Source organism: Aythya marila (assembly GCF_965140915.1).
Source record: "Aythya marila genome assembly, chromosome: 2".
Classification (NCBI taxonomy): domain Eukaryota; kingdom Metazoa; phylum Chordata; class Aves; order Anseriformes; family Anatidae; genus Aythya; species Aythya marila.
Window position 1 is genome coordinate 69,404,943 of NC_139043.1, and position 24,873 is coordinate 69,429,815.

At 42.3% G+C, this 24,873-nt stretch overlaps 1 protein-coding gene across 1 annotated transcript in view; it reads right to left on the reverse strand.

Moving 5' to 3' along the window:
• The window catches only part of BMP6 (bone morphogenetic protein 6), a 91,066-nt gene that overhangs the window by 19,126 nt on the left and 47,067 nt on the right, over positions 1 to 24,873 (reverse strand). Inside the window, exon 2 of the mRNA XM_082752212.1 lies at positions 8,460 to 8,652. Coding sequence (XP_082608338.1) covers positions 8,460 to 8,652 — 193 coding nt within the window. The remainder of the gene's footprint in view (positions 1 to 8,459; positions 8,653 to 24,873) is intronic.

The following is a 24,873-nucleotide window of genomic DNA, read 5'->3' on the forward strand; positions in this document are numbered from 1 at the left end:
CCAAGGGACATTCTAGTTGTAGTGATAATTAAAAGTACCACACCTCAGCTTTTAAATGCAATTTGAGCCATGAAGATGGAGGAGAGCGTAAATGGGAAGTATTTATCTTTAAGAGAAGAAAGAAGGCAGTTATTTATATAGCATTCTTTAGTTTTGGTAGAAAAAGCCAGCTGGTTATGGAACCGGTAAGTCTCATCCAGAATAACTTTGACTTTTAAACTACTAAAAACAACCACCCTAAAACACAACAAATCACATACGCTTGGTGGGAGTTGAACTGAAATGCTGACAGACACTTCTCTATAGCATCATGGAAACAGCTCTATCATATACAAATATATGCACACTATATACAAACCTGACCCTAACTTGAAACAGATTGATGCTAGCTTTGTCATTTGTGTTACACAACCCAGTCCAAAATCCAGTTGAGGACAGATATTTATTTTCTAAGCTATAAACACTGCCGGCAAATCAATTTGCCCTTTAGATTAGAAGCTCGGATCGTATTTGTATAAATATCCTGTTGCAAAGAGGAAGACTTTATTACCACTGTAACTGGCAGCTAAAAAAAATGATGACAGCCTTAACTCTTGAGCAGCTGTGCTCAGCAGAGGAACACGGTCCTTAGATGGTGGCTTGGGAGGGCACGCTGATGCCCACATGTGTTTTATCACATAGGAGGAATCTTTCTCCAGTTCTCACTTTTCATTCCAGGTGCAAATGAAACTGTTTAATAAACTTTGACCATTAAGGTACCGTATCTTCCTTTGATCACTAGCACAGGCCGCTGTGTTTTTCATAGATCAGTTGTTTGGACAGTGTGGGAGTGTTTTGAGGTCTGCGTTAACAGGATATTTACACTTGAAAACACACTGATGATCCAAACCAAGGACTAACATCTTTGATCAGCCACAAACTGCCTTCCCTCCTCACTCCTGACCTGACACCTCACTGGGTGAGAGTGAGGAAGCTTCAAGAAAGAAATTAATGATCTGTTTCCAGAGACAAACTCATTTCCTCCTTTCCCTTGCAAAGGTTTCGCTTACACGACAATCCACACCCAAAAGGTATCAGAAGTCACAGAGGGCTTTGCTGGTCTCTCCCAAAACTGGTGCTTCACCTCAGAAACAAGCCTACTAGTAGCTGTGCACCTGTATCACCACAGGGAGGAGAGCATAGCTCCCTCCTGCCCAAACACAATGTCCCCACAGCTGTGCCCACGGTGGGACAAGCACCGAAAAGCTAGCACCACTTGTGCTCCTAAACTGGTGCTTTAGCTGACATCCCTGCTTCTGACACATACTGATAAAGAAGAAAAAAAAAATAAGAAAAATTCCACACCAGCCTTCAGACAGCCTGGTCTCTGATGTGCAGCAGCACTGGGTGGACACATCATCACCTATTCTGACTCCCACCATCAGCCACCACAGCCCATCTGAATGCCCGAATCCATCCCACCCACAGCAAACCAGAGGCCACCCCAGCACTGCTTCACACATGCTCCATGCTGTCAGAAACCCACGCTGGCCTGTCCTGAAGGTTTCATTAATCTCTTCTCCGCATCCCACTGGCATCTCCAACAGTTTGTGTTATGACAGAACGTGGCCGCTAGCTGTGGCTTGGTTATAAAACAAAAGTTTAGTTTCTAGGCACTATGTTTTTTGACCTTACAAAAGGGTGGAAGGAATGGAGAGATGAAAATATTACTGACACAAGTGAGTCAGTATTAAAAATGTTTTCTTTTTGAAGAGAGAATGTTCTTAAACCACACTGTCCTCAATATGTGTTTCATTGCCTGGAGACTCACGAGTATCGCTTCCATATTTCTGATTGCTTTTAACACAGAGAGTGCCGAGTGGCTCCCTGAAGGTTTCCTGCTGTTTCAATAAGCTTTGATCTCTGATCATCCACTCTTTGTGTACACCCCTACCTAGGAGACAGTCTCAAATGGCTCTATATAATCCTTGTTTTTAATCTCATCTATGCTGTCTGTCAAAAATAGGTTTGATAATTTAGTAGAAGGTAGAAATTTTAAGTCTCAAGTTTTGTTTTGTTTGTACTGTGCCCTAGGGAATTACCAGTAATGCTGTGTGATTCTGCTAAGCAGAACCCATACTTGTATGGGTTCACACACTGACACTCTTACTCCCCTGATGATCATTTTTTTGCTCGAGTAATACTGAATTAAGCCACTTCATTATACTTCATCAGAGCACAGGGATACTTCCATGCTGTGAGATTAAGATGATGATTTGTGTTTACTAAATCTTCCTTCTTACTTATCTCCTGCACTCCCAAACTCATTTCTTTGAGAGGAATGGGCAGTTGTTTGTTTTTGTTGTTGTTGTTTTAATTTATATATATTTTTTCCTCGGAGGTGCACACTGCCTTTCTTTTGGGAAGGGCTGGTTAAAACCCATACACTCTAGCTGCACCTGCAAGAATTATTTGCACCAGAAAATATTTTATTAGCTACATATAACTTGCAGACAACTGTTAACCCCGTAAAATCCAAGATTAACATAGTGATCGCCACTGTTGACTGAACAAACATCTTCTGTGGCCTTCAATGATGAATTTTCCTGACCAGAAGGAGTACTTCCCAACAGAACAAGATGAAGAAAGGTGCTACTTCAACTTCTTATGTTTTACCTGCTAGCTCATGAGCTAGACTTTGAGATCTGTGCAGACTCTTCTTTGTGCAATAAAATGCTGTCAAATGTCAGGAAATATCAGGCTGTTATTCAAGCCATTATTTTAAAGGAAGTGTGACAGAATTTTGTTTGTTTGTTTGTTTTGTTTTTTAAGTCAAAGGCAGCTGTTTTTTTCTGGCTCATTAGATGTCTGCTAAAGTGCAGCAGAAGCCTTACAAATATTTATCAAGTTTCTTCAAAAAAATAGTGCTATTCTGGGTTTTAACCTTCTACAATTTTCAACAGGAAAGGAAAATATTACACTCCAAATTAATCCACTGAGACAAAAGTAAAAGCAAGTGAACTGATGACAAAAATAAAAACTACTCAAAGAATACAGCTCCTTAAGGCATCCCAGAAGAATCTGAGGGAAAAAAAATAAATCAATATTTTTTCCTCCATGAAGAGATACTAGAGAACAACTAAATACAATGTTTTAGTATTAGCAGTGCTGTAAATGTATGTTTGAATCTACAGCAGCAACAGCATCCAGCAGAGTCAGAGGTGGTAAGCAGCTTCTAAGATATTAATTGTCTTTTAACAGCTATATACTTTTAATATAGAGAGAATAATTACTAGAGAAGACAATATATATTAATATATATACTCTTATATATAGATACATACAAAGAATATCTACATGTGGATATATTTATACACAAATGCATGTTTTCATATGTGCTTTTATATTCTATATATACATGAAATAGTCCTTTGGGGCAAAAGTACGAAGGGTGAAAAGGGATATCTCCTTTTTACAGCTGCAAAAATCAATGAGCCGTGTTTTGCCCCTCTCTGCACAGACAGCGTGACACGTCCCGCAGTCTCATCCAAAGCATGAGTTCCTTTAGCCAAACGTCTCCCTCATTCCCACCAGCAAAAATAAATAAATAAAAAAAGAAAAAGAAACAAAAAGGGAGTCTGGAGGGACTGGATGAGTCAGAGGTTAGCAATGAACTACAGACACTCATCTCTGGGTCAGCAGTTCATGCAGAGCCTGTGGCAGGAGGGATGGTGAACTGCTGGCGGTCTGGACCTAGAGGAAATTGCCTCACCATTCCCAGTCCCAACGGCACAGCCAGTGGTAGCAGCAAGGAGGACCATGACAAAAGACCCAAAATGTTCACCAATTCCAGGCTGAGAACTCCCTTGTGACCTGTCTGAGATGCTGTCTCTGCCCTGGACGTACAGAGGTCTCCACCTGGCAGTGCCCAGCATGCATGAAGACTGAAGCACCCAGAGCCAAGGGATGTGCCTGAGCTTCACCGCGCACATTTGTGGTGTGTTTAATATAAAGATACAAGGTGAGAGTACAGTTTTGTATAAAAAACAAAAAAACAGCCACCTTCTGAACAAAGATTTTATGAATTTGTTAGGAAGGAGGTATGTCTACCTTGTGCTTTATTCTCTTTCTTGAAGTGCATTACTTGCTTGCTCAGTTTGCTCTAAAATAGTGTGATACACACATGAAAGTTAATGTGTCTTTTTACAAGAGGCAACTGCAAACCTGACATGCTCTGTGTCCTGCTTTGTTGACCATCACAAAACTTCATATCTACCACTTCCATAGATGGCTTGGTAGAGATTTTCCTCCAGCTCCAGAGATGGGTCAGTATTTGTGAAATCTAAAATGAACCAACACTCACAATTTTTCACTCTATGAAACCATAAAGGAACAATACAGCTAATATCTATGGAATCTGCATGACCATCTGACTTTCTTCAGTTCTTTAAGTGGTCACTGAGGTATTCCCCAGAAGACACACGAGCCAACCTGCAACTCAAAGGGCAACGGGAACAACACTACTGTAAAACACATTTTTTTACTAATAAGTATATATGCATTATTTCTCTCTATTTCCCCAAAGGCCAGAGTCCCCACAGAACAACTGGTAGCTGTTTGATGAACTCTTCAAAGGTAGATTCTACAACTGGTATCAGGGGAAAGGCTGGAGAAAGATGGGCCAGAAAGGAAAATATTTAGCAAATCTTCACAGAGAAGAGATTAAGCTTTTTAAAACATTGTTATTTCTGATTCCCTTTTTTATTGTAATTATTCATCAGCAGAGTAACAGTTAAAATCCTGACATCCTGACATGCTTCATCAGAAGCAAGGAAACACTTTTGTGCCACAGCGTTACTCTGACATTTAATTGACCACACGTTCCCCAGCCTTGCATGTTCCCTCCCTCATCAGAAACATTATTCTTTTGAAATGAATCAATCAAGGTTGCACTTTGTTGTTTTTTTCATCTGTCAGTTTGAACCCTCAGAGCCTCTCTCTTTCACCTACCTCATGGCCACTGAAAGTCCAGGAGTGATTTTGTCCCTGCATCAGCATGCTGAACTTTATTCTGCTCTATTTACCTCAGTGTCAGTCTAGTGGACAGCAGATCAAGGCTGCAATAATCACAATCAATTGCAATAACACTATGATTTTACGCTGGTAGTATCAAGTTGAAAGGAGATACATGGACTTCAGTATGCAAGAGCAATGCAAGCATACATCATCTTTGGTTTAAAACTGTTGCCTTGCATCAGATTCTTGCTGTATGCCAAGACGTCAAAAAGGTCATACCGGGGACTTTCTGTGGCTGAGCCCCATTTAGGGCTCTGCCATGCCCTTTTCCCACAAGGGAAGGACCGTGCAGTGACATGTCCTGTACACGTGTACCAGACTGGTTACTATCAAGCATGAACACCCATGCTCAGCCCTCCTGGGGACAGCACATAGCGGCCCAGAGCAACAACCTCTCACAGAATCATGTAGTTTGGAAGAGACCTCCAAGATCACTGAGTCCAACCTCTGACCTAACACTAACCAGTCCTCCACTAAACCATATCACTAAGCTCTACATCTAAATGTCTTTTAAACATCCAGGGATGGTGACTCAACCACTTCCCTGGGCAGCCTATTCCAATACCTAACAACCCTTTCGGTAAAGAAGTTCTTCCTAATATCCAACCTAAACCTTCCCTGGTGCAACTTTAGCCCATTCCCCCTCGTCCTGTCACCAGGCACATGGGAGAACAGACCAACCCCCACATCGCTACAGCCTCCTTTAAGGTACCTGTAAAGTACGATAAGGTTGCCCCTGAGCCTCCTCTTTTCCAGGCTGAACAAACCCAGCTCCCTCAGCCGCTCCTTGTAGGACTTGTTCTCCAGACCCCTCACCAGCTTCGTCGTCCTTCTCTGGACTTGCTCAAGGACCTCAATGTCCTTCTTGTAGCAAGGGGCCCAAAACTGAACACAGTACTCGAGGTGCGGCCTCACCAGAGCCGAGTACAGGGGGACAATCATTTCACTAACCCTGCTGGCCACACTGCTTCTTATGCAAGCCAGGATGCTGTTGACCTTCTTGGCCACCTGAGCACACTGCTGGCTCATATTCAGCCAACTATCAACCAATACTCCCAGGTCCTTCTCCACCAGGCAGCTTTCCAACCACTCATCTCCCAGCCTGTAACGCTGCTTGGGGTTGTTGCGCCCCAGGTGCAGGACCCGGCACTTGGCCTTGTTGAATTTCATACGGTTGTCCTCAGCCCATTGGTCCAGCCTACCCAGATCCTCCTGCGGAGCCTTCCTACCCTTGAGCAGATCGACACACGCACCTAACTTGGTGTCATCTGCAAACTTACTGAGGGTGCACTCAATACCCTCATCCAGATCATCGATAAAGATATTAAAGAGAACTGGCCCTAGTACTGAGCCCTGGGGGACTCCACTAGTGACCGGCCTCCAACTGGATTTAACTCTATTCACCACGACTCTTTGGGCCCAGCTACCCAGCCAGTTTCTAACCCAATGGAGCATACGCCAGTTCAAGCCAGGAGCAGCCAGTTTCTTCGTGAGAGTGCTGTGGGAAATGGTGTCAAAAGCCTTACTGAAGTCAAGGTAGACCACATTCACAGCCTTTCCCTTATCCACCAAGTGCGTCACTTTGTCATAGAAGGAGATCAGGTTCTTCAACCAGGACCTGCCTTTCATAAACCCATGCTGACTGAGCCTGATCGCCTGGTTGCCCTGCAAGTGCTGCATGATGACACTCAAGATAATCTGCTCCATGAGCTTCCCAGGCACAGAGATCAAACTAACAGGCCTATAGTTTCCTGGGTCTACCCTCCAGCCCTTCCTGTAGATGAGCATCACATTTGCTAGCCACCAGTCGACTGGGACTTTCCCTGATAGCCAGGACTGGCCATAAATGATGGGAAGTGGCTTGGCCAGTTCTTGCAGCACCCTTGGGTGGATTCCATCCAGCTCCATCGACTTGCATACATCTAAGTGTTGTAGCAGGCCACCAACCATTTCCTCATGGATTGTGAAGGCCACATCCTGCTCCTCATCCCCTTCCACCACCTCAGCGTACTGGGTATCCAGAGAACAACTGGTTTTGCCGCTAAAGACTGAGGCAAAGAAGGCATTAAGCACCTCAGCCTTTTCCTCGTCTCTCATCACTAAGTTTCTTCCCCCATCCAGTAAAGGGTGGAGATTCTTCTTAGTCGTCCTTTTCGTGTTAATGTATTTATAAAAACATTTTCTGTTACCTTTAACAGCAGTATTCAGATTGAGCTTCAGATGAGCTTTGGCCTTTCTAATTTTGTCCCTACACATCCTTACAACGTTCTTACAATCCTTCTGAGTGGCCTGCCCTCTTTTCCAAAGATCATAAACCCTCTTTTTTTCCCTAAGCACTAGCCACAACTCTCTGTTCAGCCAGGCTGGTCTTCTTCCACATCAGCTTGTCTTTGGGCACATGGGGCAGACTGCTCCTGAGCCTTTAAGATTTCCTTCTTGAGAAGTGCCCAGCCTTCCTGGACTCCTCTGCCCTTCAGGACTGCCTCCCAAGGGACTCTGTCAACCAGTGTCCTGAACAGCTCAAAGTCCGCCCTCCAGAAGTCTAAGATAGCAGTTTTACTGGTCCCCCTCTTGAATTTGCTAAGAATAGAGAACTCTATCATTTCGTGGTCACTCTACCCAAGACAGCTCCAAGAGTAAAGCACCCCATGGTCAAAAATAATAATAATAATAATAAAAAAAAAATTCTGTGTTGACACCAGCCTCTGAGCTGCTTGTTTATCAGGTAGGCTTTCCAGGTCCTCTCTGTACCCCTCCCTGCCACTGTAGGAATGGAGGAAAGCGTGACCTGTACTGCTTGTCAAAGACTCATCTACTAATAGTCCCTGTTCCCTTAAGTCCTGTTTGATAGCCTTCAGGCTTCTCTCTTCAATATCATCTCTGCCAACCTGGACTATCAAAAGAGGATAGTAGTCAGAGGGGTGAACCAGGTTAGGAAGCTTTCTGGCAATGTCCATGACCCTGGCCCCACTGAGGCAGCAGACTTCCCTACAGGTAGGGTCAGGTTGACAAACAGGGCCCTCTGTTCCCCTGAGAAAGGAGTCACCTACAATGATCACCCTTCTGTCTTTCTTAGTGGAGGCAGTCCTGAGGCGTGGAGTCGACTTCCTCACCCTAGGCATCCTCTTTGGTAGACTTTTCACCTCATCCTCACCCACCGGTCTCTCAAGCTCCAGGGCCTCAGACCTGTTGTGTAAGGGCACCTAGGGAGGCAGGGCCAGTAGGGAGGGGAGTTGCCTGTGACGTTGAGCAGGGACCTGTCTCCATTCCTCCTCATCTCCTAGGTCCCCTCCCTCTGCTCAACAGGGCAGGGGGTCCACCACTGCTTGGGGTATCTCATCCCATTGCCTTTCCTTCAAGCCTTGCAGAGAGTTGCCCCACAGGTCTATCTCCCATTCGCCTACCTGTTTGGATGTTCCTGCAGCACTTGGTAGATGCTGATAAGGAAGGTTTGGTTTTTAAAGCTCTCCACCACGCAGTCCTTGTAGATCCGAAACTCAGCGGCTGTGACAGCCTCGCCCTCAGGAATCTGAGACAAATTGAACTTGAACTCCTTGTGGTGCCGCTGGTGAGGCATGAATTCCTTGTCATACTCAACTGCAGATGAGGAGAGGGAAGACAAGAAAAAAAGGAACCATGACTAAAATTTAACAACAAAAGGTCTCCTCATGCTGCCACCTGTTCCTTCAAGAAAACAGAAATCATATTTGTTTTCCAAACACAGACTTGGCAAGTGCCAGAAAAGCTTCTGCAGCTAAAGCCTACAGTACTTTGAGAAGATGGATGTTCATCTTCTTTAGCCTATGCCTTTGAGATTTCAGTATTTTATTTTATTATTTTTTTTAGAGAAAAGTCAGCTTTGACAGGTGAAATATGACCATGCATGTTGTTCCTTTTTAGAACATCTCACAACAACTCTGAGGCTGGGACCTCCCCCACCATTTTCCACCTATGGATCTCCATGTTTTTTATGGCATTTCCATAAGCCTCACACCTCTCTTCCAACAGAGGAGATGATTAGCTTCTTTTCATTTTAAGGCAAAAGAGAAAAGCAAAGACAGAATTAATGTTAGCACAAGGTCAACCAGTTCCATAATGGTCCTAAAAGCAGCTGCTTTGTGGCTCCTAGGTTTGTGCTTTTGCTGTCAGACTTCCTTGTGATCAGAGTACGATTAACACGGCATTTATCTCAAGAGTTAGACCTAACCAAACACTGTGCTTTCCTTCCTTTGCAGGAGCTTATCTGAGCCTGAGAGCTGTGAAGAAGTGACCTCTTCTGCTTTCTGTAGTCATCCTCCATGGCCTCAACCCTCCCGAGGTAAAATGTCAAGTATGGATTTTAGACAGGTTCAAACAAAAAGCCCTCCTTCTTCAGGCCTGAGGATTTGCATTTTCTCTGTTTCAGGCTCCCTTTGCAAACTTTACTTCTCATTCCATTCTTATAGTACTTTACTACATCTAGTTATAGTCTGATTTGAATTTATTGTTTATTATTTCTTCTAATTTTCTATTAGTAATTGCTTAAAACATTAACATGTTATGTAAACATACATAATTACACCTTTAAAGCCCTAGGGAGAAGGAAAACTAAAACCAAAATACTGTTCCCACCCGTGCAACTGAAGCAGCATACGTCAGTGAGGGATCAGTCATGATTATATTATCATTAGAGATATGATTAAATTCAAAGGCAGTGATAGAAGCACTGATTCCTTTTCACTTCAGTCTTTGTGCTCAGTTTTTGTTGCCTTTTTTCCCCTGCTCCTCACTGAGACATCAAACTGCAAGAGCATCCACCAGACTACTGTCACAACAGTCTGTGAGGCAAGCCACAGTCCCTGTTTTGCAGATGCAATACTGAGTCACAAGAAGAGTGACTTGTCCACAGACAGGCTTGTGGCAGAGCCAGGAATGATGGCCAACAAGCCTGACTTTCACTGCTTTACCCACAGGTGACCTCCCTGGAGAGCAGAAACCTCTCCTGGCTGCTGGAAACAGCCCATGGAGATTTTCCTCTCTACCTTTCCCGACTGCCTGTTCCTCTTCATTCCCCAGTCCCGGTTTCGTCTGTCTCCTCTCCCTTTCCTTTGGCAGCCCTTTCGTGTGAGCTGCCTCATCTGGCTGGATGTGCATCCTGGCTCCCTGTGAGACACTTAGTCACATCCTTCTCTTTGAAGCTCGCCTGGAAATCCTTTCACCTCCGCATGACTGCCATGGAGCATTTTGTGGGACACCGCGCCTTGAGATGCTGCCTTAAAAGCTGCCACAGGGCAAACAAAACTGCTGTCAAAGTCAGATGCTGCTGCCAATTTTGGCACGCTAGCATTATTAACTGAGCAGTTTGGACATGAAATGACTGAAAGCTGTGGGTGACGACACCCTGAGACTTCCAGAAAGGAGGTGGTAATGCCCAGCATCTCCACTACAGATTGCTCCAAGTTAAATGATGCAACGTCACCAAGCAATTAAATAGTTACCCACCAGTTATGGGTGACCCTCTGAAGCACTTGTCCCTGCTTTTAACCAGGAACAACCTCAAAAATGCTGGGCTAGTTAGAGAGACTTGTGTGGACGCTGGCCAGGAAGGGACCTGAGCTGCCCAGTGCCCAAGTTGCCCCAAAGCACAACACGTCTCCCAAAACAGAGTGGCGATGTATTTTCAGAAACTTGCAAGGGTCCAACCACTCAGAAGCTGCGTTCAGCTGTCTGCAGCAGAGCAACGTGCCCAGCCTGGCTTTGTAGCTTGCTGCTATAAGGTGAGAGGACGTAATTAATGGTGAGGGAACGTCTGCACCAGCCGTTTTGGAGAGATGGAGGGGATGAAGCAACGAGTCTCAATTTAGAACTTGTAACATCCTTGCTTGTGGGTGCAACAACCTGCTGAAACCCCCATCCCCTCCTGCCTTGCCAGTGGGATGAGGGAACAATGCACTGCAGAAAGACTGCTTTCCCCCAGGCTCATGGCTGCAGACAACAGGCAGCAGCCCCACTGTGCGTGGTAAAGACCTACAAGAACAAGGGGAAAGATGCCACTGGGATGAACAGCAGACCCCAGGCAAAAACCAAGCCAGGGAGACAGGCAGGGAGCAGGAAAACCTCAATGACACAGGAGAAAAATAGCCATGGGAATGCCCCCACACCTCCTGCCAAGGCATAGAGTGACAGTGCAGAGCCATCCCACCTGGCCTGCAGTGGGGACACAGCGCTTGGTGTGAGCAGAACAGCCACCTTCTGCAGTTACTTGCAGACCTACGCTACAAAATTCACAGTTTAAAAGGGAAATAGCACTACCCCTTTACTAAAAAGTCAAACGCATCCACAAAAGGGAAAAAAAAATAAATAACACCCAAACATGCACCACTGAGCATCAAAAGTAGATGCAGGTACAGCTTCTGACTCTGAGTACCCTTTCCCAGTTTGCAACTTGTGTGATATGTTACAATAGTATTTTCCTGTTTTTTAAAAAGTTCTTCCTTTCACCGTGTCCTTGTGTGAACACCCCAGACAATCATAGAAGCTGACCACACTGTTTATGGGGGAAGCATTCAAACTGATTTTGTTATCAGAGCTGGGAGAGTAAACAACCTGAAACACACACACAAGGAAACCTTTTTTTTAATCCTCCAGATTAAGTAATTTTGCTTCTTCTTTTACAAGAAATGCACATTCAGAAAGGCTTTATGTATATGGTATCCTTCTCAGATATGTTCAGTGTCCCTGCATCATCACAGGGTGGAAAAAAAGCCTACATTAAGCTTGTATGAAGTAAGTATAAAAGTTTAACGAGTTGGAAAGTTTTTCTGGCTATGTATCTTCCCATGATACAATGGAGGGTGGGTTTTTTTTTCTTTGTGGGAGTGGTGAGATATTTAAGTTCTATATACTCATTGTCACCCCATCAAGTTAATAATCAACTGTTTTCATTCAGCAAGACAGTTTAAAAATATAAAATGCCAACAGTTCTTCTCTGGGGGCTTTTTACCCCCTGGAAACAGTTCATTTTGAACAAAGAAGTCAAGCTTTAGAACAGTAAAATTTGGAAAAACAAGACCCAAGCTGCTGCTTCCCAGGATTACCCAGTTTGTATTGCTATCACATTACATCACATCAGATGATCTATTATTCAAAACGCAGATGGCACATGCCAAGATGCAAGGCAACAGCAAAAAAGAGAAATCATTTCTCAAGCTGCTTTCCTTTTCTTTCTTTTTTTTTTTTTTTTCCTTCTCTCCAATGGGAATTTGTTCAGGTTGGTCTGCCCAGCAACATGGTCAATCCAAAGCTGATTTTTGCCTGAGGATGGACATGTGCAAGTTCCATCTTCATAAAGCCCTTGCAGAGAAAACCAGACAGCTCATGGCTGGGCAGATTGAACACCAGTGCATCAGGAACAAGCCAGGCTAAAATAGGGATGGTAGGGTACTGACACAAACTGTAACCCTCTAAAATTCATCCTCAGGGTCACCCTCATTCTAAGCATTATTACCCATTGGTTGAAGTGGCTCCTTGGAGGCTACAGATCCAGGTTTGCATGTTACAAGCAAAATAGGGTCCAAACTATGGGCTCTGGGAGTTGCCCCCAAATTTTCATTAAAACTCTCTCTGAGCAGAATGGATGAGCACACGCAAATAGTTAACAGAGAACTGTGCCGGTAGCTCTTTACATTCCCCTTTACAAATATTTTTAAATACTATACAAACACAACACTATTGTTGAGCAGTTAAAAAGGCAAGAATGTCAAAATTAGGGTTACTGTGGTTTTGAATTTTGTGTATTCTAATTCTAAACTAGTTTTGCAATGGCCAATTTCAGCACAAGATGTCCTTAGTTTAAAAATAACATACTGCTTACAGTACTTGCTACTTTAAAAGCACTGCACAAGGATAATAATAAAAACAAAGTTAATTAAGAAATTAACACATTTTATCTGTCTTGGTAACTATACCATACTACTTCCATTTGAGAGTGTCACATACAGCTTTCACCAAGGGAATCTAACCCTGATGACAGTCATTGAAATGAACTCTTCTTGCACGTAGGAGCTTTCAGGATTTCTTTGGATCTGAAGTAACTAGTAAGCAGAAACAAGACAACAGTCTTTTCCGATTAAACACAATTTTCTTTTAGAATAACAACATGACTAACATGTCATGATATTTGGTGTCTTTCTCAAGTTCTCAGATGCTGAGAAAGTGTTAGGTCAGGTGTTCAGCTGACAGTCTCAACAGTGTCTTAAGTCTTTAGGTCAAGCTCCAGGAGCTAAAGCCAAAAATATTAAAATATATACTCCAAACCTACACCTCTAAAAGCAAACATTTTACATGTATATATTATCTGGGTAGGTAGTTATAATCTCTGTGGCAATCTGACTCCTTGGAGGGGGAGGAGAAGGAGAGTTGACACAGTTGACACACAAATAGTTGACACACAACTATTTGGGTTGTGGCATTCTTTGTCCATCCTGTCCCCAGCAAGCCTGAAACTTCCGAAGAACCTTTTGCACTGTGCTTTTGAATTGTGCTTCAGCAACGACTTGGCTTTGTAGGACCACACTCCAGCAAAAGCAACCAGCATTCATGACCTGCTTATAGAGAGTGGGTTTTCCACAAGTATTCAGGAATTAAATTTGAGTACATATACAAGACATTACTAGTCATTTCTTCTCAGCCTTCATGACCCCATCCCTAATAAAATGAGAAAGCCCCTAAAACTAATAAATAAATAACAGCAAAAGGAGTAAGAATCAAATTATATGGCAGGATTAATATAGAAGTTAACAGCACTTTTGTAAGTAATTGAGTAACTGATGCATAGTGGGAGAGGACAGAAGAAAAGATTTCTGGCATGCAAGCTTTGTACATGCAAGAAGAGGTACATTTCAGTGTAAGATCTGGTCTCCATTTGGGTCTTACAGTTTGGTTCCTGTGTCAAAAAGTGTGCTTATCTAGACCATCAGGCACCAGGACCTACAAGTTTGGAACCTGCAGCAAGTCTTTATTTAACTCTGAAGAGATGTCCAGGACAGACCTGAAGGCTTGTCTGGATTTTCTGAATATACCAGGTCAATCTGAAAAAAGACATCAAGTCTCCCAGTTAACCCAACTGTGGAAACAGTGCAGCTCTTACAGATTAAAACTGACTTTTATTACTAAAACACAAAGTACAGTGTAAAAAAGAACAAAGAGTACTCCCCAAGAAGTACAAAGCACCCATTTGACTTCTTATAATGGGAAGAGGAGAAATCTAAAAAGCTTCATGCCTTCTTTCAGCTTGTTACAGGGAACAAGCATTGAGTTGTACACTGAGTGCACCTGCAGATGTTTCATCTGTAGGCCAGCAAGCAGAACAGCTGGCTCCTGGAAGCAGTGAGGATACATCAGGGAAAACATTGCTGCTGCCTCTTGTTCACACTTAACTGTAGTGCACACCACTGCCAGATGGCCATTGGGCTCAACAGCCCTGTGCTCTTACCACTGCAATGGCACTCCAAATCTGCTACCCCTTGAGGATAGCACTGACCACTTCTTTCCAGTAAGGGCCCAAAAGAAAGCAAAATCTCCTCGTTCTCCAAACTAAGATCTACTAGCAGACCATTTTACAGTGAGCAAGAAAATTCTTTCAAATAGAAGATCTGAAAGATGAGATGAGACATTAAAATAAAAGGTCTGAAAGCAAGGTGGGGATCATCTTGCTGTCAGCCTAGCACCTTTACATGCCTTCCATGATCACAGCAACTCTGAACAATCCCTCAGGGTCTCAGAAAAGACTGCTTCTCTCCATAGCCATGATCATGGTGGCAGCACCATTCCCTATGTCAAACACATTCTCCACTGTTTCTAATGTCACCGTGAGATGTGTTATGTCTCCCTAGGTCTTTTTCTTCCTCCTTGAGTTCGTCTGCCTCTCAAACACCTCTTCTGGACCTGCAGTACTGCATCTCAGACACCATGAACAGACCAAGCTCTCTCCTGATAGACAAGGGCACGTTGAAGCTCACTGGACGTAAATAGTGAGCCTTTCCCATTTGCAACTGCTTACACTCTTCACAATAAAAGCAGCTTTTAAACAGAAAGAAGCCAAGATACATATGGCTGAATTCAGTATTACACCTGCTGTTTGTCCCTCTGAGTACAGCCGAGGTGGTCTAGAGACAAGGGCTAGCTACGCTACCACAAATGTAACGCATTTGGAAGTTAATGCCTAGATAGATTAAAAATAGTGATAAAAGATTCAAGGCCAACAAAACTCCAAAAGGGCGCTTTCTTAGAAACGGCTGTAATATCACATCTGGGCCACCACAATATAAAGTGGAATTACTCCACTAACTTCAGTGGAACAATGCCAGTTTACATCCAATGAAAACCTGGCTTTATACTCCAGAGCTGCGAGTGCCAGAAGAGAATGATTCGGAAAAATAACCCGTCATTAATCCAACCCCAATGTAATTATGGAGATTAAATTTAAACAATAGCAAATCACTCTCTAAACATAGCATTCTGCAGCAGAGCTTCAAAGGAGGAGGGCCTTCTACTTTTGGATGAAAAATACAACTGAGCTCCTCTTTGTCTCTTTGTGCTGGGAATCAAGCTGGAACTGACTTGTAAAATCAGATTAAAAGAGTTGCACAACAGCTTCCTTTCAGGATTCCTGAACCAGAGAGCCATCTAAAAATCAAAATAACGCACTAACTGAACATAAAATACCCATAGGACAGCAGAGAATACTAAAGGGTATTTCCACACTCTCCACCAAGATGCCTACTGTATGGCCAGCAAGGCGTTCCCTTTGCAGCAGGCAGGACTGGGGGCCAGCTTGCATCAGCATGTGCAAAAGCAAGGAGGGGAGACATCCGGGGATACTTCACAGGGCTAAGTGTGGGAGGCTGCCTGCAGACCATGGGCATCTCATCCACGGCATTAAATTTTGGGCTTCCTGTGCTGTCCCCTTCTTTGCAGAGGCAGCTTCCTCATACATCTCCTCCCCACAGCTTCCGAATACAAACATTAATGAAACTGGTATTTTCTTTCCATATGCTGGCACATATGCCAGGTCCCTGTACTGAAAACAGTGTTGTGTCTTAGGGAAACAAAACATCTTTCTGCTTAAGCGATGCCAAATTGCTTTATCAAAGGCACTACTGTTTGCATTTTTGTGGCAATATTAATGCAGTTCCCACTGAGAAGCTGATAAAGACCCTGACTGCACAAAACACCCCTCTGGAATAAGTGATCCGCAGCTATTTCTGTATCAAGTTTCCAAATAATTTATGATTAAAATAACATTATGCTTTCCAAACCCCATGCATACTTCACAGCCAAGCTTCGTACAGGCAGAGGCAGCATTTGTGGGAGCAGCCAGTGCCACCCGCCCAGTGGCAGCCACAGGCAACCAACAGCACTCTGCTGCCACACACAGAGGGGTGAGGACACCCCTGCCCTGCTCCTCTTCTCTCCCTTGGCTCTTTGTTTGCACCCGTGGCTGCTTTTCCTGTCCTCTGGGCTTGACACAGGTCACGCTACATTTGCTGCTGGAATCGCCGCTCACGTAGCAGCTCCCTGCAGTTGTGCAGCTGCCCAGGGCGCATCGACCGGATCCTGAAATGTTTTCAGGGATTTTTAAACAGTGTAGCAGCCGCCTGTCTTATCTTGCGTCCTCTCTGTAAATTATCTGCCCTTCAGTAGGAATTTAAGGCAGTCCCAACCAATTCACTTGTGCGCTTGGGATAAATAGCTAAATTTCAAAACTGAAGTTGTGCAAAGTGGAAAACATTTTTAACTTCATTACATTTCCCTCTCCCCTTTTTTCCAGACAGCTTTAGTATTGATCAGCAAGACTGAAAATCAACTAGCAGCAAGCAGGAAAGTGAGGAACATAAAAATGTTTGCAAGCTACATTCATTTTGTTGAGTGCTCATCTCTTTGCATCACAGGCAGTTTTCCATGAAATAGCCCAGCTGAAAAAGATATCTCCTGACACTACACAATCACTCTCTGTAAAAATAGGGTCTGCAGCATTTAAGATTTTATAAATTATTGAAAATGTTTAATCCATCACTCAATAAAAGTCCTTTGAACACTGATACACATAAAAAAGTCAGCTGTGCTTCAAAATTTGCAATGCTCTTCCAAAGCCTACACAACTGAGCTGCAACTGGAGCATCACTGACGTGACTTGTGACTCCTAAGAACACTGTAAGTTGTGTCACTGAGCATTAGATTTAGTGTTTAGTATTTTACACAAGGCTCCAATGCCAAATGACTGCATGATGCAGTGTCTGGCCAAAGCAAGCATCTCCACGCACCACTTAAGAGCAGGGGCTTTAGGGAGTTCACAGGGTGCTTGGTGAAAAAAATGGCAATAAGAAAAAGAGAACTGAAGGACAACAGAATTGTTATCAAAAAGAGAAAAGTGATACAAGAAAGGCAGGAAATACCACACCCAGTGAGGGCAGAAATGATGGCAGGGTTAAGAACAAGTAAGACCACTGAACAGAGATTTCAAAAGCTCTCAGTGTTCAACGGGATCAAAAAACAGCCCTCTGGGAGAGTCAAGGGGACAAGATGCTACATCTCTGAAGATTGAGGACAGAGAAGGTGTGATGAGTTTGAAGACATTTGAAGGTCATTCCTCCTGGTCATGTGTATTTGTCTAAGGAATAGTGTGATTTGGTAGCAAACCCCCTCACTACTTCCATTTGTTGCTCGTTGGTTTTGCACACCAATTTGGAGGAAATATCTTCAACGCTTGACTAGGACTGGAGGCTCTGAACCACCACTGGGGTCTTGCACCACCATGGCACTAGAACAACCCATGCCGCTTGTAGAAGCCAGATGCTCAGAAGACATCAGACCACTCAGAAATACCAGAGCACCCTTGCAACACCCACTGAATTAAAAAAAAAAAAAAAAAAATAGTATCACATTGTTTTAACAACCTGCATAGGGATAGAGAATTTTATCTCTTAAAATAAATAAATAAATAAATAAATAAATAGATCTTTAAAAAGAAATAAGTTAAAAACTTTTTTTTTTTATAAAAAAAAAAAAAAAGACAAAAAGCCCCAGTTTCCCTAGCCTCTTTTCTCTAAGCCTTCCTTTTCCATTATTTTTCACATCCCCGTATCCCCCAGTGACCAGAAGCATACTTGGAATGCTTCTGTCCATCTGATAAAGAGATTGGAGGCTGCAGCCCCATGTCAGGCAAGGACCCATGGGGCACACAGTTTCTGCTCCTGGCCACAGCTCCCAGCACATCAAAAGCCCAAGAGATACAACGCTTTGGGGAAGCTGGGAGAATCCCAGTCAGGGTGGGAAATGATAGGAAAAAGTAAGGCTTGAGGAAAACCACCATTAAAAGAACTACTAAAATGGGATTTGTGGAATAATCCTTAGTTCCACACAGTTGGCCTGACTTTAACACAGTAGCATAGCTGGGTAGTTCACCTGAAAAACATCCAGCAGGAAAAGGGACAGCCTCTGCCAAGTTCTTTCTCTTTATATATTTTTCCTTTTTTTTTTCCCCCCTCTCAGTTTCACCAGATACACAAAGCAACCCTTACAATCTAGACATTTAAAAGTTACATACAACTGGTCTTAAAGTAACAGCACATAATTGACTTGAAGTGCACAGGTTAACAATTAATTGAGGAAATTAAACCTCACTGATTTAAAACGCAACCCAGTAAGTAGGCATTTCTGACTTTCAGCCTATCTTGACCATTTTCCTTAAGTGATCAGGGACCTGAAAACAGCAGTTAAAATGAACAAAAGGGAATGTGTTAAAATTCCCAGCAGAGCTGCTTGCCCACAAATTAATTTTCAGACATTTGGCTTCTACATCTTTGCTCTTTGCAATTCATGTCCCGGCTGTTTGACGATTTGAGCAGTTTTCTGCCCCACCCAATGCAGCCTTGTCATCACTGATTTTATTTTTCCGCTGCTTCTCTCTTAGTAATGCCCTCCTCTCTTGCCTTGAATGGTCACATGCCATCCTTGGACAAAAACATCAAAACCCTGACAATTTTTAGTAAAGATAAATATATACAGAGAGAGAGAGATTTAAATAAGAATCCAAAACCAATTTCAAATTTTGGTCTTGAAATCTGTCTTTTATCCTTTGTCGTGCTTTAAGTGTTTTTAATGTTGTCAACAGCTGAATTGCCCAGACACAGAATTTGGTTTATGACTCAGTGGCAAGCACATTGCTTACAAAAAAATTCAGCCTTTTTAGAAGTCTTTTAATTTTTTTTTTTTTTTCAAGTTACTGCAACATGGCAATGCTATAGCTCTGACAGTGTAAGAAGGACTCCAGGGAGACAGCTGCTGTACCTGGTTGATTTTTGGTTGGGTTTCAGCAAGAAAACGATCAACCATCAGAACGTTTGGATTAGGCTAGATTTTCAGCACACTCTCTTTATGAACATATAGACAATAGGGTAACGTGACAAGTAAAAACATTTTCAATGCACATGCATGAAATCATTTTTACCTCTGACCACTAAACCAACCTTAAAAAGTGGTGTTCTTGCCTGCAAGAACGAATGCTTTTACTGCAGTCGTCCCACACAGGCAGCAAGGCTAAAGCTTTGGGTAACATTTGCATACAGAAGAGAGTCCGACAATGATATTGCATGTCCTAGGAAAGAGCTTCCTCCAGTTGAAATAGGAACACGGGAACTTCAGTGTTGTGTACTTTAAGTTATTAGCTGCAGCTGCTATCATACTTGGAGAAATCTCCAACTCAGAAACAGCAGCGATGAAGCGCTCCAAGATGAGTAATAATATGCTTGATATTAAGGGAGGGGGATAAAAAGGCTTTAAAAATGCACTCTCTGGTAAAATAACAGTCTCTGAGAGAATTACTAGGCAGAAAACAGTGCAGGATACCAGAAGGAAAACACGCCACATTTAAAGTGTTGTCTCCATTAAACTGAAATTGAGGCAGAGGGGCCGGCATGGAGAGGAAACCCCTCGTATTTACCTAACCGTGTGAATGCTAATGTTCACATGTGTGTTGTAACAAGATTGAGGACTTTGAAAGCTCTAATCAGTAGGTGCATGAGCAAATATTTGTTCTGATCCATTCCAACTCTCTGTGGTTTGTAAATCCCCAAGAAAAAAAAAAATCAGCAGAATAAACCAGTCTAGACCACAGATTTTGGCTACTTGACGCTATTTAGAAAATTACAGGAAAAAGGCCAACTTCAAGGAGGTTTTTGTTGGTGGAGATTTCTGTTTGTTTTCTGGAGACCGGTGAATACCTGATTTACACACATTCACCCAGGTAGCCTAAGAGAATCCATTAATCCAGGCATTCTTTAAAGCCTTGTCACCACAATATAGAATTCCACATAGGTGATGTCTAAGCAAGGTGTTGATATATACAACCTCTCATCTCCTTCTGACCCATGTTTTCATCCAATGGCATAAAAAAAAAAGTAAAAAAAAAAAAAAAATAATAACACCTTTGTATTTCAAGATACTCAAGAGTTTCTAGCAGCATTATTTCTCTTCCTGTTAACCAAATGCATGGAAAGAATCACTTGATGATGTGTTTTCATCAGAGGAAAATCTGAGCTGGAAAATACTTTAGATAGAGGGCTAAACTTATCGGGGATAGCATCCATTCAGTGTTAGAAGATCTTTCCATCCAGAGTTAGAAATCCTTTTCTATGGGACACAGACAAAGTTTCTGCCTTTGCCATGTGGAAAAAATCAAAAGCTTGAGCAACCCTGCTTCAGGCTGAGCCAGAGTCTGGGTGAAAGAGAATTCTCAGCAACTACTGTGGGCATCAATGTAAGGCAGGGCATGTAATAAAACACCGGTAAAAACAATAGGTTTCCTAACAAGTATTTCTATTAGAAATACTTATCTAATAATTATGATCTTCATATCTTGGATTACTTTTTCAATTAGGGAACACAAAAAACTCAGATACTTTTAGTGGGAAGACATATCTGTGTTCAATAAAGACTAGCTTTCATTATAAATATATATACATATATGTATATAAATGCTGATGCTCAACAACTGTGAAAGTGATACAAGTCTTTCTGTGCATCTGTTTTAACCTCACATTCCCGGTCCAAATTCAGGAAAAAGTTTTTTTTCCTCTGCCACATCTTGCTGTGGCTTCTTCACTGATGCTTGGGGTGACAAGAGCAGTGCTGATGCAGCAACAGCAGCAGGAATACTGCATTCAATGCATCATTTGCCATAGGACCTACACAAGTTGCATCTCATCCAAAACAAAACAAAACAAAACAAACAAACAAAAAAAAACCTTTTGGGTATGGATAATGGGCAGCCTGACTGATCTGAGGCAGGTCTATTATTACCTGTGATTTACTACAGTCATAGATTTGACTTGTCTTGTTGTGTCACGAATAAATTCTGCTTGGGTACTGGGGGATTGCCAAGTGTAAACATCAAGCTCTTTATATGGGTATCATAAATAGTCTGATCATTAAAAAATAAATAAATAAGCAAGCCAATAGTCCTCTGCACACAGAAGACAGTGCAGTGGAAAACCTCTGAAGCTGCCTTCTAATCTAAATTCTGCCACCAGAGCTTCCTCCTGTTCAAGCCATCTCCAAAAGAAACTAGGTTTTGCCCCTGCTCCCCTGTTGAAACCTATTTTAAAAGTCATTGTTTTCAGAATGGATGGGACAGAGAAAAGAAAAAGTTTACAAACTAGTCTATCCACAAATAAATAAAATGTTAGAAGGATTTGTCAGGGGCCTTTTTATTTTGTTTATGTTGCTAAAGGCAAAATGTGCACTGATGAACTTCCCAAATTAATACATACACAAGGGCAGAATCAAATGCAAGTTGCTTCACTTCAAATAAACTGTAGTTTTTACTACTGTAAAACAAAATATCTCCATAAATTGTCTCTTTGTGTGAGCAACCCTACCTGCGTTACAGAAGGACCTCAGGATTCTTAAGAAAACAGAAGCAAAATTTGGTGCATACCTCCTATGAGGACAGGCTGAGGGAGTTGGGGTTGTTCAGCCTGGAGAAGAGAAGGCTCTGGGGAGACCCTACAGCAGCCTTCCAGTACTGAAAAGACAAAGTGGAATGGCTCTAAAATGAAAGAGGTTAGATTTAGATTACTTATAAGGAATAAATTCTTCACCATGAGGGTGGTGAGGCCCTGGCACAGGTTGCCCAGAGGAGCTGCGGATGCCCCATCCCTGGAAGTGTTCAAGGCCAGGCTGGATGGGGCTTTGGCAACCTGGTTTGGTGGGAGGTGTCCCTGCCCATGTCAGGGGGTTGGAACTGGGTGATCTTTAAGGCCCTTCTGACCCAAACCGTTCTTTCATTCTATAACTCCATGCAAACAGTGAATGGAAGCAAAATAAAAGCCAAGAAAAATTAATACAGTGAAATGCCTTAATATTTTCTATCTGCTGATACACACAAACAGCCAACTCTCGAGTCAGCATCTTGTGCTTAACATTTGTAGGGTTCTGCATGCAGATTGAGAGAGGAGGCTGAAGCTACATTTCTGTATAGCTCAGATAAAGCTGCAGGGGCATTTTCACTATACCCTTCGTCATCCTCAAGGTTCATGTTTCTTGTACACACAGCTTTAATGTTGCACTTCCTGATATGGATTAGTTTTCTTCTTCAAACTGACTGTTCCTGAAAGGCTGCACACTCTTAAATAACCAATATAGGCTGATCCCCCCTCCCATGCAGCTGCCTTTGCCAACAGAGTTACATGGAACGGTTTTGTTTGGTTTCCACATTGTTAGAAAACAGAGCTTTAACAACGAACACTACTGAATAAGCAGTGACATTTTCCTGTTCTTCTTCCTTTAGAAATTACTTACAAGATTTATGAACACACCATTATTGCTCAGACATCTTGCAGGTAAATATACACTAGATTTGGCAATGCCCTGCTTAAGAAGCCAAATGCCTCTTCCATGGATAACATTTTCCAATGTTGAGACACTCCATTTAAGTCTTAGGTGTTCAAAGTGTGCAAAAGCGCTCATCAGCTGCAATTGCCACACACTTTCTATTTTAGAGCATTAAACAAGGCAACAAGGCCTAGAATCCATAATTCTTTGAAGTATTGCAACCACCCTGCTTTTCACAGCATCTAAATCTCTTTCAGTATCTTTGCCTCAGCATTAAAAGACAATGCTCACAGGAGTATGCCTAGTGAACCCCAAAAGCCCAGGACTACCACAGGCCTAGAAATTGAGATGCCTTTTCCCAAACTCAAACACCTCAGAGGGGATGCTATTTAGGATCAGACTGGGACCAGAGTATAACAAAGTTGAACTAGTGAAAGAAAAATTCTGAAGAAAAAAAAAAAAAAGTTTTGCTGAAGCAACAATTTTATGCTTAACAGTACACAAAAACTCAAACTTGTGAGAAAACAGAAATTACTATATGAAAAGAAACAGACTAATTTCACCTCAACTAATTCTGAGGATACTTAACTCATTTTTCTTTTTTTCAATGAAATCAACTTGCTCCTAAGAAATATTTCTATTCTAAGCAGAACTTTGTTTTGCAATGTGAAACAAAATTTAGTCCCAAGTGCTCACCCACTCCCATCTGCAACCCCAGCTGCAGTTCTGGGTGCTTCCTGGGGCTGCCACCTCCACCAAGAAAAGTCCCAACCTCACAGGGAGATCAGACCAACATAGTGGAAGAAACAGAAACCCACCACAATTCCCCCAAAGCAGCATTAATCCCTGTTCTAAGAAGACTAAGAGCATTGGGCTGTACAGTGGTAGCACAGTACTTTTGACATGCTGAAACACCAAAAGTCTTGCACACACCTCTGCTCTTAACAAGAGTCCCTCAACCAAAAGCAGTGCAGGAGAAGTTAGTTTATTAACTGATGTAACAACCACACCCTCCATGAACCTGCAGTAGGGATACATTTATCAGAGCATTGTTAAGAGTCCCATAAAAACCCACTTCCACAAAGGAAGCTCTCTCTAAACTATTTTACCAATTGCAGCTATTTGTTCCTGACATTAAAAAACAAAACAAAACAAAACAAAAACAGAAGTCTATTTGCTTTTGGTATTAAAAAAATGCTGTGGAAAGACCTTGGGAAACCAGAATGTAAATTATTTTGCAGCTTTCCTCACAATGTTTTTTTTTTTTTTTTTTTTTTAAACAAACAACTAAATATTTTGCTGGAATCTGTAGCAAATCTATATTTTTTAATACCAGTAGCATGTTGGACAAGAAAGGCAATTTCATGCTGGAAAACACTCGACTTGATTTTCCTTGTTTCCCAATAAAATTGGCTGACCTTTATTTGGCTGCTTACCAACATCAACTAAAGACTGACATCTGCTTTTTGATCTATGTGAGCAATAGAAAGTTTTCATTTGTTTAGATTTTATTTTGCATTCCTATAGATAGTAGAAAACTGTAACAAAATTTTGCACTTGCAGGAAGTAGCATTCAGCTCACAACGTATAGTAGTAGACACTCAGAGAGACTAGAAAATAAAATCACATCTCCTGAACAAATACTGCATAATCTATTCAGCCTCTTAAAAATGGCTACTCCTGCAGCATTTGCCTGTGTAAGCAGACATTCATTCTGTTGCTCTTGAGTTCTTACCTCAGTTGGCCTTCATGCATACAGTTCATTCACTCTCAACTGAGCTGTTTCTTTTCAAGTATATTGTCCCTCGTGCTCTTAGACACTCAGTAAAACAGCAACAGTCAGATGAGGTGTAAAAGCTAATGCTCATATTGGTGATGAGAGACTGGTAGGTTGGTATGTCTGCACAGATGTACCATGCAAATTTTAAACACACTTTCTTCTTGTGT